Source organism: Miniopterus schreibersii (genome assembly GCF_964146895.1).
Source record: "Miniopterus schreibersii genome assembly, chromosome: 4".
Taxonomy (NCBI): Eukaryota; Metazoa; Chordata; class Mammalia; order Chiroptera; family Miniopteridae; genus Miniopterus; species Miniopterus schreibersii.
The window spans coordinates 54,150,780-54,173,583 of NC_138105.1; the positions used below are offsets into that span (position 1 = coordinate 54,150,780).

Genomic DNA, 22,804 nt, shown 5'->3' on the forward strand with positions numbered 1-22,804 from the left:
CAAGTGGAAAAAATAATTTATTGCAGATTCTTTTACACATTAACATGAAACATTTATACATATATCGATGTGTTGATATGAAATGCTAAATTTAAAGACAAACATTTTTACACAAAAGTAGTTTCACTATATTTTATAAAGATACATATTAATAAATTATCGAGACATTTAAGAACAACAGGCTAATTATTCCAATAGGAATGCATTGTAGTGATAATTAAATTAAGTTTTCTGAACATGGTGCCCTGGATATATTCACATTCTTCTAAGCTAAGAAAAAGAAGCTAATTTCTGGGACTAAAAGGCCAGGGATGGTTCTGATTAACAGAGTGTCCCAGCTTTATTCTTGGAAGTGGTTAGAGTCCTTAACATGTATCCCAAGCTAATGTGATAGCTCAACAGGAAGCAGTGCAGCTTTCTACACCCACTGCGAGTAGTTAATGAGACTTAATACAAGGGACACAATACAAACGATAGCATTTTAGAGGAATTATAATAGCCACATGATTTGAATGAGCAATCAAATATTTTAATAACAGAAACGTGTGTTCTATATTTCTGAAGGGAAATTGACATACTTCAAAATAGTCACAATTTTCTCAGCATGATATGTTAATTCTTACTTTGAGAGTCTGAAAATAAATCACTTTTTCCCCTAAAACTTACAATTCACTCCTTTAGAAAATGATTTCTATAATGCTATACACCATCATGATATAAAGTTTGTTATATGTTATAGTCATTAAAATATACATATACATATATATGGAGCACAAAACATGTTTGGTAAACCATGGTCTGTATACACAAGACCAGATACTGTTTAGTTTCACTTAATTAAATGCAACAAATATTTATTGGGTGCCTACTACTTACAAATTACCATGTTTAGTAATACTTGTAGTAGATTATGGAGACACATGAAGCGCATATCATCCACATCTAAAGCCAAACTTTAGATAATGTATTAAACCTTGGAAAGAGTCAAAAGCAGAGCTAAAGATGAGAAGAGTAGAGAAAGAGACACGTAAGAGAAAGGCGTGGGATAACCGAAAAAGACAAAACAAGAATTTGTATCCACAGGTAAGAATTGCTCCTAGTCTTGCCGTCTGCCAGGGGATAACTGCAACCTAATCCCAGTCCTCCTCTTCCCACAGTCCAAGATTCAGTTACCATCCTGGTTTGTTTCCTTAGAAAAGTGGAAGAGTTGAGGGATTAGTTTTCAGTGATGATAAAGCTTACAGTACCCCTCGAGAGAATTGTTTTCTGTAAGAAGGTGAACTGCATTCATATCTACGGTTTTTCTAAGGCATTCCCACCACAACACGGGGTGAAAGAGGGTCACCCAACTGCAAAGACCAACGCTTGAGGTATAATCTCACTTTTCAGAAAACATCAGTAAGCATGCCAACCCTAGAAGTAAATTATTTAAAGTAAAAACAGCTGAAAGAAGATAAAGATAAATATTTTAAAACTTGACATTCCTTTCAGGACTTGGTATACTCTAAAAGCATTTTTTGGGAATGTATACATACAGGAAAAGAAATGTAATCAAGTAGTCTCACCCCCTCTAAAGATCCAATACATCAGTAGAGGAACGAAGTCTCAAACCTGTTTCTGATGCCACACATGGTGAATGGAAAAAGGCCGGGCACGACCCCAGTGTGCGCAAGCCCGCTGGCAGTCACGGGAGCGGAGTTTGGAAGCCAGTGTTGTGAGGTCCACTCTAGCACATGGGTTCTGGCTGGAGGACAACCACAGTGCCAGCACGAACCCAAAGCCTCCTTACTAAATCATTTAGATTCTGGAAAATTATAAATCACTCCTCTCTAGGAAAAACGCACAGGGGACCAGGATTGTCAAAGATCCCAAAACACTCCACAGGGAGACAGCTTGGCCCTTAGAAGAATCTAAAGCTTCATGGTTAAGAAACTCTGATGGCCCTAGCCACCCTGGCTCAGTGGTTAGAGCGTCGGCCCATGGACTGAAGGGTCCTAGGTTTGATTCCGGCCAAGGGCACATACCTGGGTTGCAGGCTTGACCCCTGCCTAGGTTGGCATGCGAGAGGGAGGCAACCAATCCATGTGTCTCTCTCACATCGATGTTTCTCTCTCTCTCCCTTCCACCCTCTCTGAAAAGCAATGGAAAAAATATCCTCAGGTGAGGATTTAAAAACAAAAAGAAACTCTGATGGTGATCTCAGAACAGTTGAGGGAACAAGGCCGGGGGAGTCTCCTCACAGCCCAGCCACCTCAGTAGTGTTTGAGCCAGATTACAGAGGAAGAACAAAAAATCAGGTCCTTTCCATCCAGTGCTTTTGGTTTTAATTTCAAAAGCCAGTAAAACCATCAAGTATTGGTTAAGAAGTATTTATTATTCTAATTGGCTTATTAATGGTACAGTATTTCTGCTGCTTTACTTAAAAGTTCATTTCTGGAAGTGAGAACTCTTCAAATAAAACATATTTTCAGTGATTATGATTAAGCTCTCCATATTTATAAACTGTCTTGAAAAAAAAAAAATTAGGCTCTGATTAGTCATACCTCTGTCCCTGTATTTTTTCTGGATAGAAACCAAACTTGCATTGGTTCTTTTTTGCCCTTCATGGACACTGGGCCTCTGTGCTCCAAATGGAACTGCGGATCTGAATTTTCTGGTGTCATAAGACATCTGCAAGATGGGACAGAGAGTAGGGAGAGAATTATGGAAAATGGCTGCATGGAGAAAGTGACATGTACCAAAGTTATAAATAGAGACAGCAAGGACACCCAGTAAAGTTGTATTTAAAGGTAACTCAAGCTTTTAGAACAATGATCATATTAGGAATTTCTGACATGGCGTGAAATCATTTAAAGTGGAAATAATGACACAATCCTCTCAAATACAAAATAAATAATCCTAAGAGTGAAGGTGATAACTGCTTAAAGGTAACAAAGTCACTCGGAGAGTTAAACCACATGCAAACAGACATGTTCCTTTCGAAACAGTAAATGCTAAGATGTGTTCTCTTACCTGTATGTATATTCAGACACATTTATTTTTCCTTTTTCTCCAGTGGTTTCTGTTCTGCTTGTGAGGTTGACAGTATTCCCGAAAAGACAGTAACGAGGCATCCGCTGTCCTATGACCCCCGTGACTACCTCGCCAGTGTGTATCCCTATTGTTATCTGCGGAAATGAAAGCTTTGCTTCAGTAACTTTAATCACTAACACACTAATATTTGCTTATTTTACATTACAGAATAGTGCACTCAGTGTACAAAAATCATAAAAATTCCCTAGAAAAACTCCAAGTGTATAACAGACAAAATCAAAACCCTCACAAAATATATCTTCCAAGATAAACATTCCTTTTCCAAAGTCTTAAGATTTCAGAGATGTGAATCTGGCAACTTACATGAGACGCAGGAAAGAGATTTACAAAACAAAACAAAAAAAAAACAAGAAGAGACAGGAGGTTTTATCTCATTCTCATGACTTTTTGCTCATGGGTCAGACTAAGTAATTTCAGGTAGGTGGAGAGATTTGCCATCTCTATAAAAAAATGTAATACAATGGATTTTTAAAAATATTTCAGTCTTTGTTGTGAAGATGCCCTTCCTTGTACATAATTAATGATTGCCTGGTCAAGAATATGAACTGGTTATCTACAGAGGTCTACTACCACTATTGTAATATCTATTTTATTTACTAACCTGAACAGATTCACCATCTACTTGAACCTGGCCAGCAATTTCCATCATGTCCAAGGCCAGGTGGCAAATGGATCGTGCGTGGTGGATGCAGGGCTCTGGTAAGCCGCTCACGGTCATGTACTTATCACCAACAGTCTCCACCTAACGAAGCACATATATTTAGGTATTTATTGGTAAGCATAAACAGGACTGTTTCATTTGCTGGCCCTATACAAAAAGTATTTGTCCAAGGCTATCAATAACTTTAATCTCTCCTCCCACTTAGTTCTCTAAAAATTCTAGCTCCAGCAACATGAAACTTTGTAATAATTTGAAATTTACACACATAACATTTGAGGTCTTTGATTACAGGCAGGTGTAGACACAGCATTATCTTTCTTCATGTAATTCCTGGTTTCTCACTATTATAAAATATCCTTATAATTCAGTAGAACAATGTATTGCCTTATTTTCCCTCAAAACAGTGATGGCTTAATGGCACAAGAGCCACTGCCTGAAGTTCAATGATTTATCATGGTCATTAACCACTTATTTTTATGATTTGCACTGTACCTCAGAAAACGACTATAACATAAATAGTTCTCATGTCACTTATATTACTCCAGATGCCTGAGGATGGTTCAGTTAATCTTTCCTTTATGAAGCAATATTTCAATGACTTCATTTTCCCAATATTACAATTGCTTCTCATTGAAACCCAGGGCAGAAATGCCTTAGGAATGTTTATCTTCAAGTTGATGTTATCTAAAATTCCAGCACCCTTCTCACGCTCCATGACTTCTTTACCTTATGAATTTATATATTTTAGTAAGAATGTCTCTAAAACCAATGCTATGTTTATATTATGTGTGCTCAGATTTGTAAATGTAAGTGCAAAAAAGCTGCTGAACATTTCATTTTAACTAGGGAATCACCTGCTCCATTCATTTTGTTCACAAGAAAGAGAATGTTTTACAGCAAGAGGTGATTATTTAAGATAATGATAAATATTGAATACATGGAGGTTTACTATATACCAAGGCTACAGTCAGAGGAATGACTGCAGTACCCCTGGGGTGCAGGGTCTGAACAGCACTGTATGGTGATATTGTTGGGACTTGCCTTATACACAAATGGATTTTTCCGGGAATCAGTCAGTGTGTCAAATCTGGTGTAGAGGTCGTTGAGAAGGTTGACAATCTTCATGGCCCCTTCCCCAGATGCATGCTTGCTACAGAAAGCATTGAAGCCCACAATGCCACTGAAGAGGATGGTCACATTGTCATATCTTTTAGCAGGAACGGGACGCTTGTGTCTCAGCTCATTGGCGACGGATGGAGGAAGGACAGAGTATAGCAGCCTGTTTAGTGGGATTAGGAAAAAGCCATGGTAAGAAGCGCTGGGAAGAGGTTTAGTGCTTCTACTGACCATTTCCTAAAAACATTAGTGTCATTTGCACTGTAAAGGCCTGGATTCTTACAGGACCACCTCTAGAACTAGTATCAAATATTAGCCATATTTAGAAGTAAAAACAAGACATATAGGGAGTATAAATCATTTGTTTTAATTGCATAAAATTCCCCAAGGCCAAACCAATTCAAACCAAATCAAAATAAGGCAAGTAAACCCTAGAGCAAACAAAGAAAAGTCAGTTTTCCTTTTCAGTACTGTATTCTGACCCTGCTGTCATGATATTCATAGTATGGAGTTGTCATTACCAGTCCTGAAAACACCATACGACTAGCACAACACCAGGAACATGTTTGCTCTCCGGAATGAGGAACTGATTTCAATTGCTGTAAAGCAGCCCTGAAAGAAGCAGGTTTCTCTGCAGCCTCATTCATGCCTGCTCTTCTGTGGAAGAAACTGGTAAGACAGGTGGCCCTTGGTCTATACAAGAAAATATTCTGTTCCTCTAGTCAATATTGAGACCACTGCAACAGCCTGAGGGACAGTGCTGAGGGGGCAGGCGTGGTAAACACAGCAGGAGAAGGGTGACCACGGATGGATTTCCAAGGAGAGAAGCAGAAGCCAGGGAGACACAGGGGCTCTGGGCTTGAGGGCTCAGAGGGGAAAGTGAAGCCTCCTCCCTTTCTCTTCTCTGTAGTCAGAGAGCATAATGTGCTACATTTAATGTACAACATGGAGCTGAGCTCTCATTATTTTTCTTAGCGTTAGAATTTCCTATCTTTCATTTTTTACTTTCAAACAGAGAAAATTTCATAAAATATCTTAAAGCTATATTTGAATATTAAATGTGAACAGTAGAACTACTTGGCTTTAAAGAAAAGAAACAGTAAAGGGTTTATAATTAAACCACCTTGAGAAACAAATGTCTACTAAAAAAAGAAACAAACAACAAAGCCTAGGTAGTTTTCTAATATAACAGCCAAAGCATACAAACACGTATGACTTTGAACCTTCATCTTAAGGACTGTCTTATGAGCTCCACAAGAGGTGGTATTTTTCATGGAAAAAGTTGTACCACATACCAGCAAAACATACAGTGTGAGTGGTTTTTCAAGTAGTGGAAGGAATTTGAACTGTCTGCCCCATATACTGTCTGAAATTTTCAAAAGACATGAATAGATTAAGGGGTTCAGTTTAAGACTGTGAGGAAAGCCACGTGGTCTCAAAAAATTAAACATAGCTTTCACCTTCATTATACAAGGGCCAAGACAATGGGTTAAGCAGCTATGGATAAAGACAGGCATTAAATGGCATTCTCTATTTCATCCATGGCATCAATAAGTAGTTACCTGACGTGTTCATGTATGGACACGGAAGCCATCCCCAGGCAACTACATATATATCAATGCAAGAAAAGTATAGAAAGTGGTGATGTTACCAAGATTCTGGGTACTCAAATAAACAGAAATAGCTCTTATGAAAGTAAGACAGAGGAGTTCAATTCTCCAACAGGATACCTTCCTGTTATATAAACATTAAAAATGAACACAAAAGGCCCTGGGTAAAATATCTTATGAACATCAGTGACTTAGTGCCATTAATGAATATATGCAAACAAGGCTTAGTAGTATTCATGACGTGTATTCAATTAATTACTTGAAAATGAACCATTACTTTAATGTTACTTGCCCAAGATTTCATAATTTAATCTACCATTCACAGAAAAATGATAATAGCTTTATACTTTGATTTTTTTTGCTAATGTTTTTCTTTACAGATGCAATTGTTTTCGTTACAGATGACACTACAATCTGTCAGATTTATATCAGCCAAGTCCTGAAATAAGATCAGCCCAAGAAAAGAAATCTTTTAAAATACAATGGCCAAGTGTAAGTTCAGTGCTCAATGTAACCCTCAGAACTTGGCCAGACCCTGGCACACAGAGGATGCTCAGAACATATGTCTTGTATAAAGGAGAGAATGAATAGATTGCTGGATTTTAAGCATTTGAATTACTCTAATGATTTTCAGAAAGATGTATTGGCATTTATTCATTCAGCTTGGTTTGTAAAAACAGAAGACATATTCCCACCAGCATTAAGGCTGATTTATTTCTGTATGCATAATTTCATTTTAAGTGATGTGGAAGAGTTTATCTACTACTCCAGAGCTAACATGGCTCCCATGCCTCTTTGGTCTGATGATTAATCTTCATTATAGTAGAGTCACAGTGTTCAATGCCTAAACTCCATGCACGGTGACAGGCTTACGTGTCTGTCTTTTTCTTTTCATCTTCCAGTGCCCGTAAGGTGAGCTGCAGTCTGTCCGTCAGGATTTCCAGTTCCTGGGTCAGTTTGTACTCCTCTCTGAATTGTTCTCCCAAAAGAACAAGGTCACGTGTGGCATCGTGCAGAGGGATGTCACTGAGATACAGGCCTCTCCTTGTCAAATCGTCCAGATTCATCACACTGTTATACAGAGAAATGAGGCAAAATCACTCCAGCTCATCCACATGATACTCCCAGCCTTGATTACTGACAGGGAGTATAATCCTGCCATCTCCTACCATTCTAAAGCTTCTCAGGCTGAAGTGGGGAAAAATGGAGAATCATACAAAGAATGTGCTTCATTCTTCTAGCAATTTCAAAATCTACCAAGAGAAGTGAGCTTAAAATGCATTTTTGCCAAATTGCACTTTTTGATGCTACCAGCCTAAATAGATAATGTAGAAAGCTGCCCTATGAAACGCGATCAGGTATTTAACACAGGGCTGTGATTTATTATCAGTTTTTTCCTCGTTATCAAGAGATTTAAAAAAAAAAAAGTAATCTTTACTCTCTTTAACGGGGATATCTGTTTCTCGTTTCTTCCAAGAAACTAGTTCATTTCTTCCTGATGGATTCTGTGACTCTTGTAACTGGTTGCTTTTCCCTTTTAGACACGAGGATTAAAAGTTTACAACAAGATTTATGACGCATCTTCCACAAGCACTTTATGTATTTATGAGTTTCTGACATGTATTTCATATTCTACTTTTACTTCTGACTCTAATTTTTAAGTTAAAGCTCATTTGCAGAAATAGACCTCTCTGGAAAGAGGCCCGATCATCTCCTCTTCTTTTCTTTGACTAATTTTCTCATTTATTTGAAACAGTATATAAGCTTGCTGAATTTTATGCATCCGTGCAACTTAAGTCATTTTTAGAAAAACATAGTATTTATTGATTCAGTGAAGATCTGGTAAATGAAAGGTAGCTTTTTAAAAGTTTATTTAAAAAAATTTATTCTTTGGTTAAAATGTCTTAAGGTTATATTATTGGTTTGAATTCTTTAAATGCAAAGTAGTTGCATTCACAATAATTTCTCAAAAATTACATAATTGAGTTGAGATTTCACCAAAGAATTATAGATTACTAAAATGTCTCCCTATCATACATTCTCACCAGAAATGTCCATGAATCAAAGCAAAAATTAGCATGCTGATATAGAAGCATAAAATGATCAAATAGTTTAGTAATGAAGCACACGGTCTCTTTAGATTTTGTTAAAATGGATATGTAAGTTAAACTTCACTTGCAGAAACAGACCTCTCTGGAAAGAGGCACTATCATCTGCTAAATAGTATAAAAGGCCTGACCATGAGCATCGAAAAAAGGATTATAAGCTTAAAATAAAACTGATTGGTTATGAATACTCAGGTTGAGTTAGAAAACTTAATCAAATTATGTTTCCTTAAAACTTTTTTATTATTTTAATAAACCATCTACATTTTTTCTAAATTTCAATTATCTTGAAATTATTTTAAAAGTAAAACTGCTCTCAGTTGATCTCTTTTTTTATTCAATGTGAGGATACATAAATCTTTCTACACACACGGACTGGTACCACATAACAGTCTGTAAAGGTGTCACTACGTGACCAATTTCTGCATATGGTAGCTAACAGACTCCAAATTTTCCGCTTCTGTCTCCATAGAAACCTTTGTCACCATGAATAGAAACTGTCCTTATTGAGAAGCACTCAGTCTACTGAAGCTTTACTTGGAAAGAGGCAGAAGGAAAAAAACACTATTGACAGCAGATGAATATGTAATTAGACCAACGCAAGTTATTAATAAGAAAATATAAAGAGTTTATATTCCCTAATTATGTCGTTTTATTTTCATGGTATATATTCTCAGGGGGAAAAATCATCATTACTCTTACATAATCTTTAATACTATATTAATATATTAAAAGAAATTGTTACAAAGTTCATTAGAATTTTCAGAAATTTTGACAATATCTTTAAATGAAAAATGATCATGGTAGACTTTAAATAAAAATTTCAGCCAACAACCCACCAGCACATGCTTTTTTGAGTGTATTCCTAATTAATGTGCATATATTTGGGTTATAGAAAGTTATAAATACACAAAATATCACTTAACAATTTCCACAGTTCTTTTTCTATAGTTCTAAAGCCAATTTTAATTTGTTTTTGTATTCTGAATTCCCATGCAGCTTTTAGTAAAATACTTTATCAAAATGAGAAAACACCAACCCACAGTTTTATTTCTCTCTGAATCTTATTACAAATGACATAAATTTCAACTTAACAATATAGTTTCAGTAGTGTATCTGTATTAAAGTAGCTAAATATCTTAAATATAAAATAATTCAAATCCAGAAACAATTTTAAAGGCATTTTTTGGTACCAAAAATACCCATTATTTATGCTTTTAGAATTATTTTTCTACATGATACCCCTTTGGAAGGTACAATCTATAGAATTAGCTAACTGCAGATTAGCTATAGGATTATCTAATGGCATAAACACTCAGAAAATTGTTTGAGACGTGGCAAATAAAACAGAATACGAATGTTATTGAATACGAATATCCAAGCTTATTACGAATGTTAAATGACATCTTTGTTATAGAGAAGTATCCTACAAGAGTTGTAAAATTGAATTACACTTCAGAATATGTACACACGATTGAATAAATGCCATTGGATTCCTTTGTTAGCTAAAAATGGGTACTTATATCCATTATAATTAATCTAAAAATTATTACCTTGGTGAACACAGAAAAAGTATGCTATCTGCTTCAGGTAAGTAGATCATTTGACCTTTGAGACGTAAGCAGCTGATCTCAGTCCCAGTCAGTTCATCTTCACATTCTAATTTCTCTACATCCAACAATCCTTCCTTGAAAAGGCAAGACATAACCATTAACTAGTGCCTTTCTCACTACCTGACAATTCAGCAAAAAGGACACACAAACCTCATTTCCCTCCAAACCACAAAGGAGACTAAGTGCACCAATTAGGACAAGGGAGGGCATTTCACCAGAGCTCTGCCAGGGCGTAAGCACAGTGGCTCCCTTACAAACACTGCAAACAACTGAACTGTCTCTGAGTGCAGAAAGGCAGTAACTGTGCTACTGTTTAGAAATTTATTTACAGCTTCTATGATTATTTCTGATTTTCCAGTATGGCTACAGCATACAATACCAGGTCTTATCAAAGAATAAGGCAAGCCTCTCCTGCATTGACAGAGCAACTGGAAATAGCTCCAAATACATAAAGTACGTGTACACAGGACCTTTGGAAGGGCTGCAGGAAGGATGACGTGTGTGCTCCAGGGCATCTTTGCTCTATCAATCCCAAAGACAGGAACTGTGAGATCTGGGTACTACCTAAATTATCAACCAAATGAGTATTTTATCACTCTTCTCTACTCACCAGAATGGAACCAAGATTAATAGACACTTTAAGGAAGTGGGTGAAGTTTTTTTAAAAAGAATCTTTATCAGTTCTTGTGATTTCTAAAATAGGACATTGTAGCTATACAGGGAATAAATGATGTTGGTTTAATATGTGAAACTGGGTTGTCCCAGAGAGGCATTCTCAACACTTAATTTTGTTACTTCTGATCAGATGACAGAGTCCCATTGCCCCTCAGGCAAACAAAAAATCAATAATATTGCCTTTGAAATAAGACTGCCTTTGAGGTTTGCTTTTGATTTCACTATACCTCCTCCATCTTAGAAAGTCACAGAACACTTCTAGAATGTAACACACCTTACTTACTCACATTTAATAAGACAATATCTTAATTACCTTGCTTCTCAATACGAAAACTGTATTAATGTGTGAAAGGATCCCATGGAAACTAATGTCAATATGAGGACGAACCAGAGAGAAGACAGACAAAAGGCTGCAATTGCCAGGCTGGAGCTAAAAAGAAAAGAACACTTAATTATTTAAAACAATTTTTATTTGATATTATTAGACTAAACCAGCTCAATTATACATTATTTTGTAGGAAAGTTACCTCAACTATGGACTCATATCTTGACCTATGCAACTCAGTGATTAAATGGAAATCAAATAGTGTCATGAACATAAAACCTAATATGGATTCAGATGACTAATATTCAAATATAAGGTAATAGAAATATGAGAAGTATTTTCAAAGAAAAAAAGAATAGAAACTTATCTTTTAAAATGTAGCATGAGGTGTTAAATGCCAATAGCTTAAAACGAAATTTAAATATCAAGGCAAAGTTTATCAAGAGATGGTTAATAATAATAATAGGAAACAGTTATTGATTGCTTATAATGTGTAAGGGACTAGTGTAAATGTTCTTCCTTTGCTCTCTATCCTCATATTACAACGAAGGGGAAACAGGCAGAGAGAGGCCAAGTAACACACTTCAGGTCATACAATGAGGGAGAGGCAGAGCCAGCGGAAGAGCCCAGGCTTCCAGACTTGTAAGTTTATGCCTGATCCTATTTGGGCTAATCCTGAATTATCAAGTCTCTAATTACAAGTAAAGAGTGTCCCTGGATACATGTCATGTACAATTCTGAAAGTTGGTAGAGTAGAAAGGAAGGGTTTTACAAATGGGTTTCAATAATGCCAATCAAAGGTGGATTCTCATCATCTCCCTGCCCCAACTGTTGTCCTTTGGTGCTTTTTCTACTAAGCCCCATATATTCTGTCATTGTCAGCGTTTTTTAAATTCCATTCCTTTCCCTCAAAGTGTCAAATGTTGATTTTGAAAGCTATTTTAAGATAGTAGATAGCCAATGAATATTTATTCAATGAATAAACAAGTGAAAGTTCATTGTTACTAGAAAATTACCCATTTTCTCATTTTAAAAAAGTAGATCATTCCCACTTACCGTTTCTGTGTTTTAAAAATACCTGTTGTAGGAAGAGTAGCCTTATGCTTAAATACACTATGCTCACATTTAAACAACTTACGTGATATACGATGTGCTGCACAGCACCTAATACACAGTGAAGCGGTTAAATGGATAAGTGATCGCATGTAACCAAAGCTCTTTTTGGCCTTTTGTCTCAGCCCCTAAGGAAGTGTGACGTCATTTACCTGGGGAAGCACTCTGTATATGGCATTGCCACACTGGGTGACCACTAGGTCCCGGTCAAATATGATGTGAAAAGGAAAAGCTTTGCAGAAGGTGTAGGGGCTGATGCGTGATTCCTGGGTACCATTTTCTTCAAATCTGTCCAGATCTTCATAGAAATCCTCTTCCTTCGATTCTTTTTCTTCAATTAAAAACTGAGTATGATCACATTCTTCGTTTCTTTGCTGAATAACCTGGATGCCAATGGGGGAAAATGCCTTAATGATCTGCATTTCAATTAGCTTTAAAAAAAAAAACCCTAAGTACAGCGCCTGAGAACTGTATTTAGAGGGCTGATTGTTAAATTTTAACATACGCAAATACTACACGTGCTTAAAATAGAAAACGGTGTCTGGACATTTATTTGTGAAACTGGAAGACGGAATAATTATTCACAATAAAATTGCAAATCTGGCATCCGTTAGCCTGCGCAGGCTTTGGTGGAACTGGAAGAAAAGCAGTCTTATCCGGTGGGCTTACCCCCCTCAGCCAGGCACACTTCTAGAGCGAATGACCTACAAACCATACGAGTAGTACTATTTCACATGTTTAAAATAATATTTACCGAAACGAATAAAAGAATAGAGTTACACATTCAAAAATACTTGCAATGTCATTTTTTATCCATCATTTGGCAAGTATATAAAATTAAAATACCAAGTTGGGTAAGATACATGAAAAAGAAAATAAGGCGGAAATAGGCTATCCCCCTCCCCAATAACATTTCTCAAATTTGGGCCACTGAAACATGGCTCTTTGCCTTGAATATGATGAGCACACAAAAAGCAGCTGGCTGGGAGAGACTATCTAGATTAAAATATAGAAAAGTGATGGTTCTCTTTATTCCACAATTATTGTATTAATACCTTGAAATTATCACTTAAAACCAACAGTCTATTATCAATAGCAACACGTTTTTAAAGTATGAGGGCTGGCTTCTTTCACCAAGTAATGTAATTTAAAAAAAAACAAAAACAACTTTTGGTTCGCAAAATGAGATATTCCAATGATATTTCAGGGACAAAAAAATCCACAAAGAAACAATGGTAAAATAATATCTAATTTTATATTATTATTATTATAATATAATATATATATAATTATTTTACATTATAGAATTTGACTGTCCATGTTATCTGGTTTTTTTTTAATATTCTGAAGGACACAGCTTAGCCAGTCACATATTTTCCTGCTTTCCAGCTAGTGTGTGCTCACTAAATTTTATGGAGCCTTAAGCAATGTATTAAAAAAAAAATCTGCTGCCACAAGGAAAAAAATAGCTTGTATTCCTGTATATCCTTGCATTCCAAGGCCAAATATAGATTTCTGGTATTGCCAGTGCTATGGCTTATATATGTCTCTGGTGGGGTCCACCAGCTGCAGTAATTACAGGTAAATTCACTGAGAATCATTTTTAATAGTCTACTGTCATCTCTGTTTAGAGGTGTCTCCATTACTGATCATTACCTTCATGTCGATTTCTGTGCCATGTATTTGTTGAGCGACCGTTTTAATGATTCCAATGACAATATCCTGAAGCCCTTCCCTCTCTGAGTAGTAGTGCAGAATGAGTCCTTTGCCCTTCTCTGCATCTGTGCACCTAAAGGAAGGCGCACGCATCCCTGGGTAGATAGTAGCAAGGTGGTCATGCAGAGCATCCAGGTTCTGCAATAAAGAAGAAATGGTGATGCGTAAATAATGCTGCCACAATGGCAGTGGCCTCTGGAAAGCGAGACAGAGACACAAGGTTCAATCTGAGCTTAGTCAGCAGATCAGTCCAACAAACATTCACACAGCACATCCTTCCCTTGCTGCGCTCAGATAGCTGTAAGGCAAGAACCACAGACAACTTGAAACTCAACTAGAGTAATTAAGACAAACATCTGTGGCTATTAATAGTTAATACATTTTAAGAAAGAATAAATAAACAAGTGGAATATAAAAAGTATTCCTGAAGCAGAAAAAAGAAACACAGTTATGGGCTAAAGCAAAGATACACATATTTATAGGTTTGGGGCAGCTATATATGCATGACTGTCATTTCATGGTAGCATAGCCATTTACCCAATATTTCCAAGACTTGATTTCTTCTGATAAAATGAAGATAACTAAAATGATGTATATAAAATACTTAGCACACCCCAGGTACAGTAATCAAAATAATGGTGCCCCCATCACCTCTCATAGCAAAATAGATTTTGCAGATGGGATTAAGGTTATGGGTCTTGAGTTGGGAAGATTGTCCTGGATGACCCTGGTGGACCCAGCTAATTATATAAGTGACTGAGTCCTTAAAAGCCAAGGCCCTTTCCTGGTTATAGGGAGAGAAAACTGCAATGATATAGAGTCAAAGAGATAGTGGCATGAGAAGGAAATGATACTTGGTTCCAGGTTCTGAGATATAGGAGACATATGTGCAAGAATGGAGAGAGGCCTCCAGGACCTTAGGGCTGCCCCAGCTGATGACCAGCAAGGAAACTGGGTCCTCAGCCTTATTACACATGGAATTGAATTCTGTCAACACCTGAGTGAGCAAGGAAACGATTATGCCCTAGAGCCTACGTAATGAAACAGCCTTACTGGCACCTTGATTACAGTCCAGTGAGACCCTGTTATAAATGTCCAACCTACAAAACTATAGGATAGCAAATGTGTGTCATTTTAAGCACTTAACGCTTGCAATAGCAATAAAAAGGAATACACTAAGCAATTAGTAATCTACCAATAACCGGTGATTATTGTTAAAGAGAATGTGAAAAACAAAACTATTTCAGAACGCCATGAGCCTAAAAGAATGCGCCTGAAAAGAAAGTGCTAGAGATGAGCCAAAATCGAACTGTGGGTCTTGTTCCAAATGTCACAAAGAGGCCAGTTTAGGGAAACCGGAGTATCTGGTAAGATACCAGGAAAAAAACTGGAGTGAAGATGAGGCAGGTCCATGGGGGCCCGAATTTGAGAAACTCTCCGCCAGGGCACCGATGGAACCATGGCTTGATTTTCTGTCCCCTCCACTCAAGCGTTCACTCTCGCTGCAGTGTATCCCATGTGTGTTACATGTGCACTCGCGTGGTGGAGGCTGGGGGCAGGGTACAGGATTGCATGCGAATCTGCATGACAGGGACCCCGACTTAAAGCAGTGCACGGTCTATTCCACAGAAGAATGTGCAGAGTGGCTTTCGAGGCATCAATAAAGGACCCAACAGCTCAGACTGGGAAAATGGGATCCAAAGATTTCAAAGGAAAGATGAGACCTGAGTTAGGTAGTACAGGTTGACATTCTGATTCGAATAAACCTTTTGATAGTCTCCTCAACTGAGTGAATCTGGTTTCTTTCTGAAATGCCTTTATGCATAGTGCGTTTTATTTTCTTCCCCAAAACGACACCTGTTAAAATCAGGTCAGTCCTTTTCTTAGCAAAAACATCAATTCATCCCCATGGCCTGTAGAGGCTGCTATTGTCACGTAAAAGAAATCCAGTATGTCAGACACGAAGTACTGGAAGCTTATAAACTATAAGCCGCTTGAGTTCCCAAACTATTTTACTTGGTTGAGTAGTACGAAGGGTTCTTCCCGTGACAAGTTCTTCTCAGGGGAATTCTTTTCTGAGAAGGGAAGACATGAACGCTGATCTTCACAACCCTCCCAGACCCCTGACACTCCTGCTGATGTAATGAGAGAAAATCCGGTGAGAAAAGAAAAATGACCAAAAGAGTTTTATACTGATCTCCATTCCCCACAAAGTCAAAATTGAGCTTCTTGCTGCATTTAAGTAATTACCTAATGTTGCTGCATTTAAGTAATTACCTAATGTCGTCAGGCCCAGCTACTGTGTTGTCCATTTTAAAGGAAATAAATGAGTCAACCAATAATTTGAAATATGTATTTTAATAATATTTTTTCAATTTTTCCTCTACAAGGTATTTCTATCATGAGTCAACATGCCTATATCACTTCCATACTCATCTATTTTCACCTTGCGTCATATTATACTAGCACATTTCTACATGCAGCTATGTCATGAGTCACAAGGAGACAGGCACTTCAGTCCTGGCGGGGTATCCAGGAGGTTAGAGCGTCATCGAGACACACCAAGGTTGTGGATTCAACCTCCAGTCTGAGCACATACAAGAAGTATCCAATGAATGCATAAATAAGTGGAACAGTCAGTCAGTGTTTCTCTCCCTCTCTAAAAAAATCAATTTAAAAAAGTTTAAATGAAAAAAGATAAACACTTCACCCTAAATGCTGAGCCATTTTAATTTAAATAAAGCTATTAATGTTGCTAATAACATGTTGCTTAAATTTATCACTTCAAAGCACATGGGAAAGCAAAACATCTGAAGTCAGAATATACATCTTTAGTCTTTGTGGTAACAGACTCTCCAGAGACTCACTGTTTTATGGAATTTAACTATTAATTAAATGGACAAGTAAAGTGCTTTCCTGCAGCATGAAAGCTTTAACACCACTTACTGTAATATTGATTTTCTTTAGATAGCATCTAACATAAAAACACTCTTGGGATTTCTTAAGTTACAGCTTTCCTTACTTGGTTTTACTCTTTCAACAGTAACGTGATTACTATAGCCTGTCTAATAGGAGAAATGGAATTCGTGATTAAAAATTAAATTTTTCTTATTCGAGTGCATTTCGATTGCTAGAAATGTGCCTTCTTCGTAGACTATCATCATTAGCAGCCACCTCAAAGGCCACAAAAAGGATTCTCAAAACAGCAAGAGAAATCCTTGATGGCATTTTATAATATCTTCTGTACAAAGCTAGCTATTCATCCATATGGTTGCAGAAAAGTATTCTGGACAACACAAGAGTTCCATATTAAAACCAGTACTCTGTTTTATTTCTAAATATGCCCATCAACACAGGCATACAAAGGAAAAAGTACACACATTGCAAAGAAGTATACACATTAAATATAAGGGAAAAAGTAAACACATATATTCCAGCACAAGCAGATTCCAGAGTCAATCAAGGAAACCTCAAATATGCTTTCCCTTCATGCTTCTCAGCTTTATGAAATTAAGAAACAGGGCAGGCATAGGGAGCAGGTCCACTATCTATTTTGCCACAAGATGCCGAAACGTTACTCTGAGGTTTTCATTCTATTTCTTAATGTTCTGATATAATTTTCCTAGTTTTTCCACAAGCAAAACGAATGTACTTTTTCTCAGGAGTCCTGCTTGTCACCTAGCACTTACATTTGCAGAAGAAAACCGAGGGCTGGCATCCTGGAGAACTGCACTGCAGTTCTCCATTTAGCACACCCTACAGATTTAGGAAACAAAAGAGAATCTGCCATTCCTTTGCGGAAACACCCTGAAGTTCTATATTTTTTAAGATCTTGGAATGTTTCGACATAAATGCAAATTTTCTTTGTGATATGCATGGCAAAAACGAGCTCATGCATAATTACAGAGGCAAAATTTCTAGACGTGAACTACTTTTTTCCTGCTTCCAGGGATTTTTTTCAATTAAAAATCCCCCAAATCCACGTAAATAGGAGGAGTAAGGCCTCTCCTTGAAAGTTCTGAGACAGAGAGATGTTTCAATCTCTAAGGATCCTTTCCCGAGAGGATGGGAGAGAGGGAGATGTCTGTGCTTTTTGAGAACATTACTGAAGTTTCGATCTGGAAGAAATCTTAAAAATCAGTCCGTGTAAACCTCCCTTTTTTTTAAAAGAAAGAATAGGGCACAACAATTTCCTTGCTTTTCGCTCCTCGCACTTCTGAAAAACGAGACCAACGCCAGCATTTATTTATGAGAGTCACGTAATTTGAGAAACATTTTAAGTTTTTTAGGGAATAAGTTATTGTAGAATTTGCATATGAAGAATTTAAACAAGCAAGACCTAAATAAAGCGGAAAACCCAACCGCACAGAATGGTAAGTAGCAAGGCCAGGGTGAGTGGCAAGAGATCAGAGCCAGGAAGTTCACACTTTAATGCTACTCTTCCTGCCTTTTCTCCTGGGAGCTGCTCCTTGAGAAACAGCCCCTCCGACTGAAAAGACACAGAAAATCTTTTTCTAAAAGAAACAATGCAAGGCCCAATTTACAAAGAAATTATACCAGTCACTAAAATTACTTAGATGGTAGCACGTTTAAATTGCACAACGTTATCATTACCATCCTCTCAAGAGAAATACTTTAAAGAAAAGAGGCCAATAGTTATAGAATTACCTGTGTAAAATATTTCACTTATGCTATAGCTCTTAAACTCATGTTTTTAAAAAATTCCACTTATATAATACTATATTTGACAGTCGATATTTTGTAAAACTGTGAAAATGTATACCAGTTATTCAAAGAGAAAACAGTGTTGCAATTCTAAATCTTCCTTTAAAAGTCCTCACTTGTCAATTTTAAAATTGCAGGTTACAGAAATTGGCATTTTGAAAACAGGTCCTTTGGAAATTCAGAAGTTAAAAATAAAATGAATGGTGCTTTTTTTTTTCCTAAGAGATATTATAAATAATTTAGGGAAGTATTAGAATTTCACAGCTGTTCAGGAAAATCCTCATATTTCCCAAAATAACACTTTACACAAACATTTAAGGATTTTAGATGGGTCATCAACCCCAGATTGCTCCTGGTGGGCTGGCCAAAGCACAATGTTGTGTTCTGGAGGCCAAAACCTGGAGTTGTCATGATTGGAAATCCCACTGCAGGCTGAACTGAGGCACTGGCCGACGATCTCCCACGTATATGAATTGAGGGAATGGGGGAAACTGCCCGCTGAACGAGCCAGTGTTTCCAGCAAACTATGATAGAGTATTCGTAACATTATTCAAACTGAGATTTCTATGCATACATAAACAGGCCCATAATTTAAATCCTGACTCTAAGATTGCATATTGCTCATTTATTTTTCAATAGTCAACCTGGCAGCTTTCGATGCTCATTTTAATTTCATTTTACCTCTGGAAAATCACTGGGGAGGTAAAGAATATATAATGTTATAATAACGAACCCTACTAAAAATGAGTTGGTAGCCCTGCTGTGGACTGACTTGGGTTCCATTCCCAAAGGCCATGTATTATCTTATCAAATATAGCCAATACTCAAAGCTTCTGACTCAAGGAAATCAGTCTAGTATGTGGCTATTTCTCTGCATTCAAACTTTTAGTCATCTCTAAATAAAGTTATATAGTTTCACCCAAAAGGGGTTTTTGTTATTCTTAATAAAACATTAATTTTGAGATATGGACGTATGTGCTTCCTATTTTTACACAAACAGCAAATCCTCATTTAAAAATAAAAATAAAAAAAAGATATTCATTCATTCCCAGATAAACAGATTGCATTTGTGGAGATATCATCATTAAGAGACTTTACATGATCTCATGAAGTTTATATTCCAACCCAACAAACAGGAAATGATAATACAATGTGAGAACTATGGCTGGGAAAACAAATGTGCAATGAAAACATGAGACATGCCAGTGACCCAAGCTGGGGGAGTGTAGAGATTGAAGAGAGAAGAAAAGTCTTTCCAGAAGAAGCAATTAGACCAGCAGGATAAACAGAATTTATCTAGGTGAAAAGGAGCATGAACAGTGTTCCAGAAAAAGGAGAGAGCAGATGCAAAAGCTCAGAGGATGAAGAGAGCAAGATTAAAATAAAAAAAAATTCTCTTTGGCTCGGCTTTGGGAGAGGAAAAGGCAGACAGAATGAATAGGGAATATAAGTAGTTTCAATCATTTTAACTATTTTTGACATTTCCCAATGAGCAATGGGAAATCATTGAAGGGTTTAGGCAAAAAAAAATATATATATATATATATATGATGAGATATATTTGTATTTTGCATCTCAGAAAAATCACTGGAGTCATAGAAAGGAGAAGAGATTGGAGGAGTCATGAGAGAGGGAGGGAAGTCATCCAATCTCCAGATAATGGTAAACTCTCCCACACAAGTGTAGGAGAAATGAAGAAAAGTGGTAGAACTCTCAAAGGTCAGCCCCAGGTGGCTAGTGGCTATCCTATCGGAATAGTGCAGCTTCTAGAACCCAGAAAAACACACCCAGAGGCTGCTTGCTCTCTCACTGAACCACTATAACCCTAGCAGGTGGTCACCAGGAGTCAAGTAAAACAAAAACAATTTATAAACCTATCTGAACACTTAGTTTGCTATGTAGATGTGGCCCTTGAGAGAAAGATGCAATTAAGACAGAGAAAATGCAAGTTCAGACTTTGTTGATAAGGTGACAGTATTAAAAAAAATGGAACATGTATTCGAAAATCCAAAGTCTCAAAATACTTTAAAATATCACACTTTAATCCATCTAACATCATTCATTTAAAGCAGCCTGTTCAAGTTTAATTTACGCATCTCCTGGCAGCCACTCCATTTGGATGTGGCAGCTTTTTTGGACACCAGTAGTTAGGTAAATCCGTGGCGGGGGACTGCAAACCAGTTTCCATCTTGATTTAATGCTGTTTTAAGTTTATAAGAAAAATGTCACTGTGTAAACAACAGACATTTTGATTAAACACCAAAGTTCTTATTTTGGCTGTTGAATCAATAATGCAGCTGGATTGGAAGTCGTTTACATTCCCTCAAAACTGGGCTCTGGTTCAGCTACTATTGCGCTGACATCATTTTCCAGCAGGACCTGGCTCTCAGCAGTCAGTTTGGAAATATCCCTTACAAACAACCACATAATTTTCAACATTAACACATCAAGAAGAAGGTCTCACAAATGGCCTGTGCTTAAAATAGGACAGACAATCCAAAAATAGTCTTTCATCGAATGTATACTTCACTAGTGAAAAAACTTGTAAGGTAATTTTAACAAGAATATAAGACAAAGGCATTTGGTGCCATTATTTATCTGTTCCTTCACCTGATACTGACTTTGCAAGGTCTGTTATTTTCCTCTGTGTAGTAGAGTCATTAATATGTAACTCAGAGTGATGGTTCTACAATTTGCCTTGGTGGCAGAGCACCTGAAAGCCAGGGTGCTTTTTCTTGAGCAATAAGCTCCAGGTAGAATGTCGTAGATACCAACTATTTAATTATGCTGTACAAATTAGGAATATTTTACACACACACACACACACACACACACACACACACACAAACCACGTTATAAATCATAAAACCACAACTACTAGCACATAAAACTATTTTTAAAAGGCAGTTGAACAGACAATAGGCCATGATGAGTTTTTCAAAGAACATTAATTTACAACTTGCATATTTATAGCAACCAAAAGTTAAAGGAAAAATATGAAGCAAAAATGCTAAAATGTATTCAAGATCTTCTAAATAACTATTATTTTATGTGAATTGGAAAAAATGTCACTATGATTCCATTTCAGCAGCAAGATACTCTCATCCAGCTGGCTGAACCAAAGGGTGCCTAGAATCTATGTCTAAGAATCAAGAAATCAGACTTTTAACAAGACCTCAAACTGCTTACCTGTAGGAATTCTCTGACATTAGATCCCAGGACGCGCAAGATTGTATCATAACCGGATTCTTGACAAAAGACAAAAAACATCTTCCCAAACATTTGGAGGATTTCTCCAGCATTGAGATCTGTTTTATAGGTTTGAGATAATAACAAAAACAAAACATGTTATAGGTAGACTATTGTTATGGGAAGAATAAAAATAAGTACACAATAAAAAAGTGTTAAATGTCCTCAATTTTCATGCTTAGTGAATATATATCACATGAAAAATTTCTGGCCAGGACAATAAAATGAAATCTGAGAAGACAACATATTACCATGTTAATAGTATAAATTTGTAGCCTAGTATCAAAGCAATCAGTTTCTCAGCTTCCATGACAAACCAGTTAATTAATTTTTAGATTTTTAAAATGTATATTTGAAATAGAATTGTTTTTCTGAAAAATACAGGAAGATCTTGAAAATCATCCAGAATGCACATGATATTATTTTGGGGCAAAATGATTTTTCTTTATCTAAATATATATATTAATAAGTTGGTTACATATAGTATGTACTCTAATATCCTGCTTTTCTATTTATATCCAATTACTATTATTTCTTAAAACTTTAAGATTTTTTCCTGTAATATCAATTTTAATCACTCTCTCTCTTAACAACACAGAGATGCAACAATTTATTTAATCAATCCCCTTATTCAAAATGTAGGCTTTTCCAAGTTTTGATACTATAAGTAACTGTGAAGTGAAAGCACACATAAATCTTAACGCAAATAAATTGAATAATTTCCCTAGGAAAAATTCCTAAAGGTTTGAACATTTTTTTTTAAGTGTATGATTTCTTTTTAAACTCTATCCTTGACTACACTA

General features: G+C 36.6%; 1 protein-coding gene across 1 annotated transcript in view; it reads right to left on the reverse strand.

Moving 5' to 3' along the window:
* GUCY1B1 (guanylate cyclase 1 soluble subunit beta 1) overlaps window positions 1-22,804 on the reverse strand; it is a 38,685-nt gene continuing 15,881 nt past the window's right edge. The window contains exons 4-14 of the mRNA XM_081136430.1: window positions 21,942-22,060; window positions 13,968-14,165; window positions 12,464-12,694; window positions 11,187-11,303; window positions 10,139-10,272; window positions 7,354-7,551; window positions 4,796-5,033; window positions 3,695-3,835; window positions 3,013-3,167; window positions 2,544-2,670; window positions 1-1,189 (exon numbers count right to left, since the gene is read on the reverse strand). Of these exons, the coding sequence (XP_080992556.1) occupies window positions 1,166-1,189; window positions 2,544-2,670; window positions 3,013-3,167; window positions 3,695-3,835; window positions 4,796-5,033; window positions 7,354-7,551; window positions 10,139-10,272; window positions 11,187-11,303; window positions 12,464-12,694; window positions 13,968-14,165; window positions 21,942-22,060 (1,682 nt within the window). The 3' untranslated portion in view covers window positions 1-1,165. The remainder of the gene's footprint in view (window positions 1,190-2,543; window positions 2,671-3,012; window positions 3,168-3,694; window positions 3,836-4,795; window positions 5,034-7,353; window positions 7,552-10,138; window positions 10,273-11,186; window positions 11,304-12,463; window positions 12,695-13,967; window positions 14,166-21,941; window positions 22,061-22,804) is intronic.